The sequence below is a fragment of the Hylobates moloch genome, unplaced genomic scaffold (assembly GCF_009828535.3).
Source record: "Hylobates moloch isolate HMO894 unplaced genomic scaffold, HMol_V3 SCAFFOLD_4, whole genome shotgun sequence".
NCBI classification, from domain to species: Eukaryota; Metazoa; Chordata; class Mammalia; order Primates; family Hylobatidae; genus Hylobates; species Hylobates moloch.
This window is the reverse complement of record NW_026652279.1, coordinates 53,188,260-53,201,848: the sequence shown is the minus strand read 5'-3', so window position 1 is coordinate 53,201,848 and position 13,589 is coordinate 53,188,260. Positions and strand designations below refer to the sequence as shown.

Sequence of the window (13,589 nt, the reverse complement as noted above, 5' to 3'; positions counted from 1 at the left end):
AAACTCACACAATTTAAATGACTAGCAAGTGGTAACAGATGGACTGGCACCAAAGGTTTCTGACTCATTGGTTAAAATAGCGAGGATATCTCTCCATTGGATGTCTGTTTTTTGTTAGCAAGAATCTCAATGGTTCAATAAATATTTATTGAATAAGGGTAAGTTGTTTTGTCATATTTGTATATTATAAATTAATGTAAATAGCTATTATTTTAAAAGGGCCAAGTTGTGGTCCAATTCAATGAGAAGGCCCTAATTATAAATATCTCTAAGGTCAAGCAATCATGTATCCCTACTGCAGTGGTTCTCAATTTTGGCTGCATGTTAGAATCAACTGGGTAGTTTAAACAATCACAAACAAAAAAGCCAACACGCAAACACACACCACCTAATGATTTCAGGGTTTCACATCACTCCAATTAAATTAGAATCTCTTGAAGTAAGGTTCTAGCATCCATTTTTTTTTTTTTTTTTTTTTTACATGTTCTCCAGGTGATTTTAGGTAGGAAATCAGGGTTGAGAGTTACTGCTTTAAAGGAAGAAAATTAAGGAGCAGTACCTTAGAAGAGGATATTAAACAGAGGTGGAGTTTGCTCTAGGACAGAGTAGAACATATTCTTGTTGCTCTGAGATACAAGGAAACCTGACTAGATACATTTAAAAGATCTGGTTGAGATACAGTGGCTCTTTAATCATAGTAAAAAAGCATTAATGAAATATTTTAAAATTGGGACTTTTAGCAACTCAGAATTAGTTGGTCTATGAAAAAGTAAACATAATGAAGACCTAGAAAATCAGTATATAGAAGTTAAGCAGTGAAACTAAAAGGTTTCTTTTTAAATGAATGAATTTGTGTTGATATACTTGTCTTTTCTTATAACCATTATTAAAGCAATTATGAAGGCTTTATTTTTAAAACATAAGGTAAAACAACTGAGCTAAAATCATGACAACTCTATCAGTATTTCTTTATCTACGAATACACATCACCAAAAAATGGCACTACTAATCGTCCAGGGGCAATAATTAGCATCAAGCAGAAAACAGTAACATGGAGTAACAGAATAGCCATTTTAGAATTTACCACCAAATGTCAAATTGTGATACAAATGTTAAAATCAAGCTTAAAGAGCATTTTTAAAAATGTACCTTAACTTAAAAGTTTCACACAGAAAAATAAGGAAAAGAAATCATGGATCTTTTTCATGCATTAAGAATTTTTTCTACAGTTCAAATTTTAGTTCAATAATTCTAGATAAATATGAGCATAAAGTGACAAATTACAAATAAAGACAAAATGCAATGAATGCAATACTAGAAAAAAAAGAATGTTTAGTTATACAGTTTTCACGTTAATGACAGTAAAGGATATTTAACAAAACTTCAATGGCCTTGGCAATCCTTTCACATTTTTTTCTTATTAAAGCCTCATCTAGATTTTGTTCTGTGAACTGAAGTTGATCAAGGATTGTAGGCAGCAGAAGGGTCACAAAACGATCAGCCAAGGAACAGTTAGCAGTATCTATGACATCCTGGAGAATTATCCATCACAAATGATTACAAGCAGAGATGGAATATACAATACAGAAAAAGTCATCAATGAATTATAACACTCTCTTTAAATTTTTTATATTTCTTTCAATATGCCATTGACCTAAGTCTCCTGTGAATATTTAAATTTTTATTTAAAATGTATACTTTTATCCAGTTTTGAGGGCTATGGCTTTTTTCTCAAATTAGACAGTAAGGTTTTACAAACAAGACTTTTTTAGACAGACTTTGTGATTTAAAAATTATTCTAAACTAAAAGTATTTACTGAAAACAAATATCCTGAATCTGCTAAAAGTAATAACAATAATTAAATAATAGACATTGGTCTTAATAGTTTATGACCACAAATAATTTCCATCAAGACCCTCAAAGGGCTTTTTAAATGTTAAAACTGATTGTTAAATAATCAAGACCAAGATAAAATAGAAAATTTTGTGCATAACTCTTAATGAACATATTTAATCACTTTATACACATATTTGTGTATAAGATCCAGTTATGTGAAGGGAAATACTTTCAGGAGATATTGGGTTAGACAGAATGGATTTATAAACAGGGAGAATAGTAGAGAATACTAAATTGCCCAGACAGTAAGATCTACCAGAATGTGGAGTTTTGTCTGTATCTTAAGTGCCTAGCACATTATCTGGCATGCTCTACTCCATTTCACTGACTGAATCCAATATGCCTCTATTATCCATTCAATGGCCTAATAAACTTGGTAGATGGCATCTATCGCAATGGAGAGACAATGTAACTATGCCCAGTAGTCATGCAACAAATTATATAAATCTTTTTAGTATCTTTACTTATTACACTGAAATGAGCACTATATATATATATAAAAACTACTCAGTGAAAAAAAAGGAAAACACTAATATATATGACTGGCAGAAAAAAACCTAGCAAGTCTAGTATGACTGTTAGTAATTGAGATGTTTTCCTCAAGTGTATGAACTGGAAGTTTACAAAGAATGTTTTTGAAGACAAATTGTTAATTGAGAGCCACAAAAGTAGAAAAGCCAATCTGTCAGTCATCCTATTACCTCAAATATTTCCTTGAATAACTCCAATGCTAAAACAGAACAGTTTTCTGATCCATCCAAAGGTTGGCTTAACCAGTGCAGTAGAGCCACAGTAGGTTCTAAACATTTAGTATGGCTTCCCAGAGTGGCGCTGCCAGGTGGAGACTGTTTAAACATCATCTGAGTGAGCACATGGCGCAGCTGAGTCACTGAACAGAAGGCAAGAAGTAATTCTAAAACCTGTGCAATATAAAGTCTTCATTAAACATCAATTTCACTGAACTTTAATATACAAAGCAAGTGTATGATGAAGCTGAAAATGCTAAATATTTTAAAGAAAATATTCTAAAACAAAACTTAAGTTTTTTCTTTCAATATTACTTTTCAAATGTGTGAACAGGTTCTAAAAGGTTATAAAATAAACTTATTAATGGTGGTTACTCCTGATAAGCAGGACTGTGAGAACCTCAGAGGGAAGGTCAACTTCAACTAATGTTAAACTCCTCCCACTCCTTCCATACTACTTATTTTTAAACAGAAACCTGTTTTGTTTATAAATGACCAAAAAAACCCTAAAAAATAAAATTAGAATTAACAATATTTGTTAAAATCTTAAAATTCAATAACTGCTATAAAGGATACTGTAGCATAGAATATAAAACCTTCAGGATGGTTATTTCCACACTGTTTGCATACTGTTGGCATTATGACCCTTAGCTCTCCTACTGTACCCCATTTTTTCTCTACTTTATAAACTGGGCCTTATACCATAACATCCCCCATCAACCAATTTATTAGATGTTAAGATAAATTCCACCTCATTTCACATACTACCAACCTATCACTAAAAAAAAAAATTTTTCTTAAGATCTCCTTGTCTCTCTACTTATTTCCAACTTTTTAAGTCTGTTTCTTACAAATGATATATAATCGGGATTTGTGTTTTAATCAACTTGATAGTATCTGAATTTAAAAGAATCCAGTCCATTAGCATTTACTGTGACAAGTGATAATCTTTAATAAACTGCAGTACAGTCACGTGTCACTTAGTGATGCATATGTTGCTTAATGCATCATTAATTCTGTTGTGTGAACATCCTAAGAGTGTACTTACACAAACCTAGACGGTAGAGCCTACTATGTCCCTTTATTGCCCGTGGGCTACAAACCTGTACAGAATATTACTGTACTAAATACTGTAGGCAACTATAACACAACTGTAAGTACTTGTGTATCTAAACATAGAAAAATAGAATAAGATTAAAAACGGTACACCCGTATAGGACACTTACCATAAACAAAACTTGCAGGACTGGAAGTTGCTCTGGGTGAGTTAATGACTGAGTAGTGAGTGAATGTAAAGGCCTAGGACATTACTGTATATTGCTGTAGACTTCATAAAGACTGTATGCTTAAGCTACAATATTTTTTAAAATTTCTCTAATAAATTAACCTTAGCTTACCAGAACTTTTTAACTTTATAAACGTGTCCATTTTTAAAGTTTTTGACTCTTTTGTAGTAAGAGAAACACACTGTACAGCTATACAAAAATACTTTATTTACATCTGTAGTCTATCAGTTTTTTTTCTATTTTTAAAATGTGGGTTTTTTCTTTTTAAACTTTTTTTGTTAAAAACAAAGACACAAACACAGACATTAGCCCAGGTCTACACAGGGCCAGGGTAATCAATACCACTTCCACCTCCACATCTTGTCCCACCGGAAGGTCTTCAGGGGCAGTAACACACAAGGAGCTGTTATCTCTAATAACAACAATACCTTCTTCTGGAATACCTCCTGAAAGACCTGCCTGGCTGTCTTACAGTTAACTTTTTTATAAGTAGAAGTACACTCTAAAATAACAAAGAATAAGTGGTAACACCTTTATCAAAATACTATGTACTGTATACAATCTTAATACGTGTTATAGTTTTATACAGCTGGCAGCTCAGTAGGTTTGTTTACACCAGCATCACCACAAACACATGTAATGCATTGCACCACCACGTTAGAATGGCCATAATTCCATAGGCAATAAGAAGTCTGTGTCTGTCATTGACTAAAATGTCATTATGTAATGCATGACTATATTTATTTTTGAATAGGTAATACATTCACATGGTTCAAAAGACAAACCCTGTAGGCAAGCAATGTTACCAATTGTTTGTGTATCTTACCAGATGTCCGTTATAAACATACAAGCAGATAGCTTTCCATGTACATTAGTTTTCTTTTAATGTACACATATAAAAGTAAAAAAACTAATTACTAGTGCAGAGCTAGATGACTTTCCCAAAATGAACATATTCCACTGTTGATGGCATTTGGGTTATCATTGTTAGCTATTAGGAGCAGTACTACATTTTGTACACATGTATACAATTCTTTGGGATAAATACTTATAAGTGAGATTTCTGGGTCGTAGTTTATACATATGCCCAGTATTAATAGATACCAGTTTTCATAATTGGTTGTTCTGTGAGTACTAAATGAGAGTTATAGTATGTTTGCTATTTTCCTTATTTTTCATTTTAATCAACTGGTGGGTGTCAGATGGTATCACACTACCATTTAAATCTGCATTTCCCTTAAGATGGATAAAGTGGTAAATCACTTCATGTTTACTGACCAATTCAACTTTTTTGCTCAAGTATCTGTTCGGCTCTGTGTTTTTTCTGATATATACATACAACATAGAAAAATAATGTATTTTGAATAAGAGTTCTTTGTTAGATATATGCATTGTAGATATCTATTCCCATTCTTTGACTTTTCATTCTTTTATTAGTGGTCTTTTCATAAATAGAAACAATTTTAATGTGGCCCAACTTACCGACATTTTTAGTGTATAGTTAGTGCTTTTGTTTCCTGTTTAAGAAAATCATTGTCTACCCCAAGGCCGTGAAGATGCTCTTTAGGTGTTTTTTCCAAAACCTTCCTTATTTTTACTCTTCACATTTAAATCTGCAACCTATCTTATACTGATTTTTGCATTTGGTATGAGGTAGGGGGTCAAGATTCAGTTTTTCCCCATATGTATATTCAATTGACCCAGTGTCATTTATTGAAATGACCATACTTTTAAGACTCTACTGTTGTCAATCAGGAGACCATACACTGTGGGTTTGTTTCTGCTCCATTCTGTTCCACTGGGCTATCATTATGACAAAATACGGCACTGTCTTTAGACTAATCCCCTAAGCACCTGACATTTTAAAAAATCAGTTAATAGCATCATTTAAAAACTTCATGTTCTATTTGTCACGAGAATATAAAATATGTATTTACTGATCTTGTATCCAGCCAACTTGTTAAATAGATTCACTTAATTTTAATAATAGATTTTAGATTTTCTATACTCTCATGTCATCTGAATAATGAGTTTTATTTCTTCCTTTCCAATCTCTATAACTTTTTAATTTATCTTGCCTTATTAGGCTGGTTGGGACCACCAATACTAAGCTGAACATCACTGGTGATAATGAACATTCTTTTCTTATTCCTAATCTTGAGAAAAGCTTTCAATAATTTGCCATTTAAAAAGATAATGAAGTAGATTTTTGGTAATTACTCTATCAGGGAAAGGAAGTTACTGTTTATTCCTAGTGTGCTAATCTTTATCTTGAATAGGTATTAAATTTTATCAAATGCTATTCCACCTTTAATGAGATAATATAATTTTTCTGCTTTTTGGTTAATGTGGGAAATTATATTAATTTCTAAATGTTAAACCATCTTTGCAATCCTGGAATAAACCCCATTTGGTAATAAGACATGATCCTTTTTATGTGTCACTGATTTTGATTTGCTAATGTTTTGTTTAGAATTTTTGCAGTATGTTCATGAAAGATATTGAGCCATAATTTTCATTTGTTGTAGTATCCTTGTCAGGTTTTGCTATCAAGGTTATACTGGCCTTATAATCAAAGACACTATACACTATTATAGGTTAAAAAAAGACACTCAACTATATCTTCCCCACCAAGATATATTTTGCTTTCACTTCTCCCCACTTCTTTCTATCATAATGCGAATTATTTTTTACTTTAAAAAATGAAGTTTTAAATTTTTATTTATTTACTTTTCCATTCTCTTTCAGGTTTTGATACTCATAGAATGCTTCTACTCCCCTGTGCTACCTGACCTCCTAAATTCCCTGAGACAGTTTAATACCTTTAGATTCCAGTACTAGATTTTTCCCTTGCTGTGTGTTTCTATTCCAAGAATCCTTATTTAGCACTTATATTACAGATTCCTAGTCACTTTATTAAGATCCATTTAGATACCAATTAGAAATAGTTCTCATGTTGCACATGAGAAAGGAATTTAGAAATTCTAGGGTTCGAAATAAAGAAAATATTGTTAAGTAACAAACTTTGTACTGTTTCAACCTTTCTACCATCTTTTAGATCATTGTTGCAAATGATTAGTTCAAAGTCATTCTAATTTTTTTCTTCTGTAAAAACTTGTAAGGTAAAGGCTGACCTACAAAAGTCCTACTTCACAACAGACACAAAAGTCACTTGTAGGAAGATTACAGATCTATATGTGAAAGTTAAAAAAAAACTAGGAAGCTTTTAGAGGAAAACAATGGAGTCCATCTTTGTGACTTTGTAATAGGCCAAGAGTTCCTAAATGGAACACAATAAACACTAAATTGATCTATGTTAAAATCAAGGCACCATTAGGTGAGTAAAAAGGCAACTCACAAGAATGGAAGAAAATATTTGCATGTTACATACCCATCAAAAGACTCCAAAATAACTCCTCTTACTTATAAGTAAGAGAAAGACAATGCATTAAACAAATGAGCAAGAGACATAAACAGACATGGCAAAGAATATACAAATGGCCAATGAATGTGTAAAATGATATTTTTACTAATACAATATTAATTTAAATTATAATGCAATACTACTGTATAGCCATTAGAATTGCTAAAATGAAAAAGTGAAAAATATCAACTGCTGGCAAGAATGCAGACTGACCAAATATTCATAAACTGGTCCAACTGGCTTTTTTTGAAAACTGTTTCATAGTGCCTACTGAACTTATGTATATCCTATGACACAGTGATTCCACTCCTAGATATAAAGCTAAAACAAGCATGTCCATAAGCTCACCAAAAGACATGCAGAAAATGGTAAATGCACATTTTTTTGTAATACCTGATGTTCATAAACAAAAGAACACCAATTGCGCTCCTTTCCTCCTGGGGCCCAGTGTGCAATGGCTGCAAACAGCTGCTTCCTTGGTAGTGTACACGGCCTGTTGCTTGTATGGTTTGGCCTAAGAAACCTTACAGACAGCCCTTTCCAATGTACATTCTTGTCTCTGACCTCCTGCTGTGCCCCATCTAGGCTTTGGAGAGGTATTATGCAAGGTGTCTTTGGAAAGCCCCCAGGGCACAGTGACCAGGGTTCACAGTGGCCAAGTCATCATGTCCATCCACACAAATCTGCAAAATACGGAGCATGCAACTAAGGCCCCATGCAGCACCAAGTTCAAGGTCCCTGGCTGCCCAAAGATCCACATCTCAAAGTGGGGCTTTACCAAATTTAATGTGGATAAATCTGAAGACATGGCGGCTGAGAAGTGGCTCATCCCAGATGGCTGTGAGGTCAAATACATCCCCAAATGTGGCCCCTGGACAAGTGGTGAGCACTACATTCGTGAGGGAGTTCACTGTAATGTCCCCTTACTCATGCTCACCAATAAATCATACTCCCTTGTCCAAAAAAAGAACCAATCTAACAATCTACAACTATATGAAATATGAGTGAATCTCATCACATTATGTTGAACCAAAGAAAGTCTAGACAGAAAACGTATGTATTATATGCTTTTATTTACATAAAGTTCCAAAATATATATGTACATATGTGTATATATGCACACATGTACACGTGTGCATATATACATACATATGCACACATGTATATATGTATACATACGTATATATATATACACATATACGTATATATGTGTGTATATATCTGTGTGTATATACGTATATGTACATATATGTGTATATATATATGTGTGTACACATATACAAATATATGTATGCTGTTAGAAGTCAGTATAGTGGTTATAGCAGTCATCCCTGGTAAAGGTAAGGAATAGGAAGGAGTAGGTACTAACTAAAAGGGAGCACAAGAAGAGTTCTAGAATACTAGTAACATTCTACATCCTGATCTAGACACTGGCTACATAATTGTGTCCCTATTATAAAAATACAGAGAGCTGTGCATTTGGATTTTTCTGCATTTTACAGTTTTTTAAAAGTTTAAATGAAAAGTCATGTTTTTACATACCTTTGAAGAGGAATCAGGATCCTTTCCATTAAGAAGACCTAATACTTGATTAAGACATGAAGAAAAGTACTCATATCTAGGTTTAGAATAAAAATATACATCAAATGATAATTATAAAATTGATACATCAAAAGGGATTTATCTACAAGATAAACATAAAATTCATGTGTATTTTCTTTCATCTATTTATTTGGGCTTCTAATATAGAACACACTGTAAAGTTTATACTTAAAACGTCATATATCTTACAATTATGATATAAATAAATTGGCTGTGTCATTTATTAAAACATAGTGATTCATGTGGCAATACATAAATCATTAAAATTTTCAGTGTCTCAATTGCTGTATTTTTTTAAGATTGTGTTCACTTTGTAAAAATTCAAAGGACAGAGGAATATCCTAATAAACTATACAGCTGCTTATTTATAAAGCACCTAAAATTGCCAGGCATTAAATTTGTCTCTGCAAATAAAGAAGGGGCAGCAACCCGCGTTACACAACTCCAAGAGGTATCGAGGTACCCCTAGCATTATATTCTATGTGACTCATGTATCCTAGATTTGGGAGATGGTGCCTTGACAGAGAGTTCACAGTCTAAAGATGAAGGAGAAGGACAGAAAGAGATAATACAAGGTAATATAAAATACAATGCTATAACGGAGGAATGTAGGGGGCACTATGGAACAAAATATTGTCTCAGTATTAAACCCAGACTCGAGTCTTAAAAACAAAAATAGAAGTTAGGCATATAAAAGAGAAAGTATTCTAGTCTTCCAGAGGGAATACTCTAGAGGAAATAGCACATGGATACATGAAAGGGCATTTCTAATAAGCTGGAAGTTCTATTTATTGTCTGATATGATTAGACAAAAAAACAATGTGTGAAGAAATAAGGTTGAGAGGTTGTTAGGGAACAGATTTTGAAGGGCTATACTGAGAATTTGGATATTCACCTTGAATGCAATGGTAGGTCAAAGATTTTAAAAGGGACATCTGGTTGAAGAAAAAGTTTTGAGCATATTTATAAGTTAAAGGGGAAGGGTCAACTGAATAGGAGACCCTGAAGAGAGAAGAGCAACTGCTTCAGAAAAGACAAAATGAGGCAATCCATAGAGTAATGGTACATATTTATGAGTGAAACAGGAAGAAACTAAGTAAGAATTTGGTATAAACATAGGTAAGTTTGTCCAGGGGCAAGGATTTCAGTGAGCTCCAATCAAATGGGGCTCCATTTAGATATTTTTTTTCTGTGAAACAAAGATAAGGTCATCTTCTGCATAAAAGGTAGCAAGAGAAAAATAAAAAATTTCAAAGACCAGCCAGGCCAGCAGCTCATGCCTGTAATCCCAGCACTTTGGCAGGCTGAAGCGGCTGGATCGCTTGAGGTCAGGAGTTCAAGACCAGCCTGGCCAACATGGTAAAACCCCTTCTCTACTAAAAATACAAAAATTAGCTGGGCATGGTGACGTGTGCCTATAATCCCAGCTACTTGGGAGGCTGAGGCATGAGAATCACTTGAACCCAGGAGGCGGAGGTTGCAGTGAGCCAGGATCGCACCACTGCACTCCAGCCTGGGCAATAGAGCGAGACTCTGTCTCTAAATAAATAAATAAGAAAGATGCATTGTAGGAAATGAGAAAGCTGACAAGTAAATATAACAGGTCTGGCCCAGGTAAAGTTGTGTGGTTTTCTAAAGCTCTAATTAGTAACCATGCACTTAAGTTAGACTTTGGAAGAGATTCAGGATTGGGTTATTGTTCAATGGCATACCAAACGAGGAATTGCCAGAGGTGATTCTGGGGTTCTACGATAGATAGAGTATAAAATAGATAATAGAACTGAGAGATTTACAGAAGAAATGATTAAGCAACCTCTTATTAATGCTAAACTGGATTATCTTTTAGTCTTCCAGACAAGGTTTATTCAAAAGAATTTTTCTGTTTACTATGAAGATGCTGAATAAGCACTATCTGGTGGGTAGAATAGATATACATAGATGTTGGGAGAATCTCACAACAGATGAAGAGAAGGCAGGTCATGGGAAGGCATTCTGGAAGAAAAGCTCACCTATCTAGAGATTCTTAAGAAAAAGTGAAATGCTAAAGTGAATACTTCTTGGTTTTGCAAAGTATCAGCTGAGCCATATGAACTGTGGTCAAGTTTGCCCTAGTGCTTAGCTTTTATTAAAATAAAACTTATAGATTCTATGTTTCTTAAACATCAGGGACTGTGTCTTCACATCCTATTGCTGCTAAGTGCCTGATCATAGGTGGGGGTCAGTAAATGTTTTCTTGTATGTGAAACTCTTTGAAACAATTTCAACTATTTCCTAATTTAGGATGACAAAGCAGCATAGGTCCCAGCAAAATTTAACTTAGAATGCAAAAAGGCCACAAGCTCATTGAAAAACAATTACTACCTGATCTCAAAACATAAATGATCATATGAAATACACTCAGATAGAAAGGACATATGTTCCTATTTTACCTATGAAAAGAGGCACACACCAAAGGAAACATTATCCATTTTTATACAAAAAATAAAGACACAAACATAATGACATCAATGTTTCAACACTGTTTCATTTATTTATAATTTATGTAGAAATATTTATTTTTATTGTTCCTATAATAAAAATACTTTTTCAATCATAATGCTATTTACGTTTTAAAACTAGTTTTAAAATAAATTAGCCAAGATGTCTATATTTTGGAGAATGGCACAACCCTGTTATTGATCTAAAGCAAAGACTGAAATACACACTAGACAATGACCTTGTTATACTTTCCATTTCAGTTCAGGAAAGAAAAAAGAGTGTGAGTAAAGCAGATCAAAACATTTTAGTCTACTGTGAATCAGTAGAATCCAAGCTTATTATATTTTAAGAAGACAATTTTGTTTATAACCAACACATCTTGGTTTAAAAAAAAAAAGTTCTAAAATTGACTGAAGTGATTCATACCTGGTGAGATAATCAGCAATTTTAGGATTCTTAAGGAGATCCATCAGTAGGTCAACTGAATACTTTCTAGTTAGAGTGCCATCACCGTTTATGAGAATATTAAATATTAGTTGAAAAGTCTGATGAATGTTTCGAGCATGGAATAGCTTAAGGACAAATTAGAAAAAGCATATTAGACAAAAAATTAAGTTGACACTATCCTAAAAGGTAAAAATAAAAAAGTCTCAATGACTTTTAAAATATCAGACTATAAACTTCAGAATAAATTTGAAAAATTGTATTTACCTTTTCCCCCACTTCTTCATTTAATGTCAAACTGGATAATATTGAAAGTGCAAACACAACCACAGTTAAACTACTATGGGCCAACAAGGTGATAAGAGTTCGATAAAAAGATTTCACATTACTCTGAGGAAAAAAAAGTTAAAAAATTAATAAAATTATAAATTTTATGTTTTGGTTTAAAAAGTATATCCTGCACAGAGTGGGCAAACTTTTATTAAACATCATTATCAACTCTATTAAATGATTGTTGCATTTAAAAGATAAATGTTCTACAGGAGAAATTTAGATCAGAGATAAATTTAAATTCAAAAATTGTTACAGAGTACTTACAGAAAAAAATAATTTGGTAAATATGTGCAAATGGGTTGGAGATAAATATTTCCAAAGTTTTGTCACCTAAGAATAAATAATTCAATGAAGGTAAATCAGGGTGTCAATTCTAATAAAGGGATACATGCAGAGTGGAAACAAAAGAGCTACCTTAAATACTGCAGGAAAAGTTGTTTAGTATTTGTGTTAACAAAAGAACTGTAATGAGGAACTCTCATAATTGTGGTGGAAGCAAAAAAAATTCAGCAAATTTAAGAATTTGTTTTATGTTACACACTGTGGAGCAGCAATTAACTTTGCCATATTTGCTGATTAGCATTTAGATTTAAGAGATCACTGCAGGTGTGAGCGAGATGGGTAGTTTCGTATATTGCTGACAGTCATATAGATAGACACAATCTTGGTGAACAGCAGTTTCTACACATGAAACTATGAGCAAATGTTTATTCTTCCTTATATTTAAGTGTTTCCTAAATATGAACTTTTTTTTCAATTCAGAAATTGAAAAACACACACACTACACACACACACACACACACACACACACACACACACACACACACACACAAACTCCACCTCCAAAGTAAGACCAGGGCAGAAAAATGTGGCACTTTAACAAGTGAGATATTAAATTTAAAATTGAACGGGTAATGCTGAATAGCACAGCAGGAAAATTGTTCACAAAGCACCTTAAAGAATCAGTGACTTGCTTGATTTTTTTTTTTTTTTTTTTTTAGGATGGAGTCTTACTCCGTCGCCAGACTAGAGTGCAGTGGCGCGATCTCGGCTCACTCCAACCTCCACCTCCTGGGTTCAAGCGATTCTCCTGCCTCAGTTTCCCAAGTAGCTGGGACTACAGGCGTGTGCCACCATGCCTGGCTAATTTTTTGTATTTTGGTAGAGATGGGGTTCACCATGTTGGCCAAGATGGTCTCGATCTCCTAACCTTGTGATCTGCCTGCCTCGGCCTCCAAAGTGCTGGGATTACAGGTGTGAGCCACCATGCCCGGCTGATTTAATATACTTCTAAAAGTGATTCAGTTAAATTCATTTGTGTGTCTTCACTTATCACAAGTACTGTTGGTTCACACTGAGCACTTAACTCATGAATCTTT

At 33.5% G+C, this 13,589-nt stretch overlaps 1 protein-coding gene and 1 non-coding gene across 4 annotated transcripts in view; one reads left to right on the top strand and one right to left on the bottom strand.

Moving 5' to 3' along the window:
- The window catches only part of CIP2A (cellular inhibitor of PP2A), a 38,232-nt gene that overhangs the window by 15,807 nt on the left and 8,836 nt on the right, over positions 1–13,589 (bottom strand). For 2 of the 3 annotated variants that reach the window (XM_032150226.2, XM_032150229.2), the window contains 5 exons: positions 12,145–12,267; positions 11,860–12,005; positions 8,896–8,971; positions 2,599–2,817; positions 1,373–1,532 (listed from right to left, as the gene is read on the bottom strand). In XM_032150226.2, the coding sequence (XP_032006117.1) occupies positions 1,373–1,532; positions 2,599–2,817; positions 8,896–8,971; positions 11,860–12,005; positions 12,145–12,267 (724 nt within the window). The remainder of the gene's footprint in view (positions 1–1,372; positions 1,533–2,598; positions 2,818–8,895; positions 8,972–11,859; positions 12,006–12,144; positions 12,268–13,589) is intronic. The other variant, XM_032150227.2, reaches the window with a different exon arrangement.
- Positions 7,756–7,889, top strand: LOC116467680 (small nucleolar RNA SNORA70). The gene has a single exon (XR_004247886.1). It is a non-coding gene; the product is annotated as a small nucleolar RNA SNORA70 (small nucleolar RNA).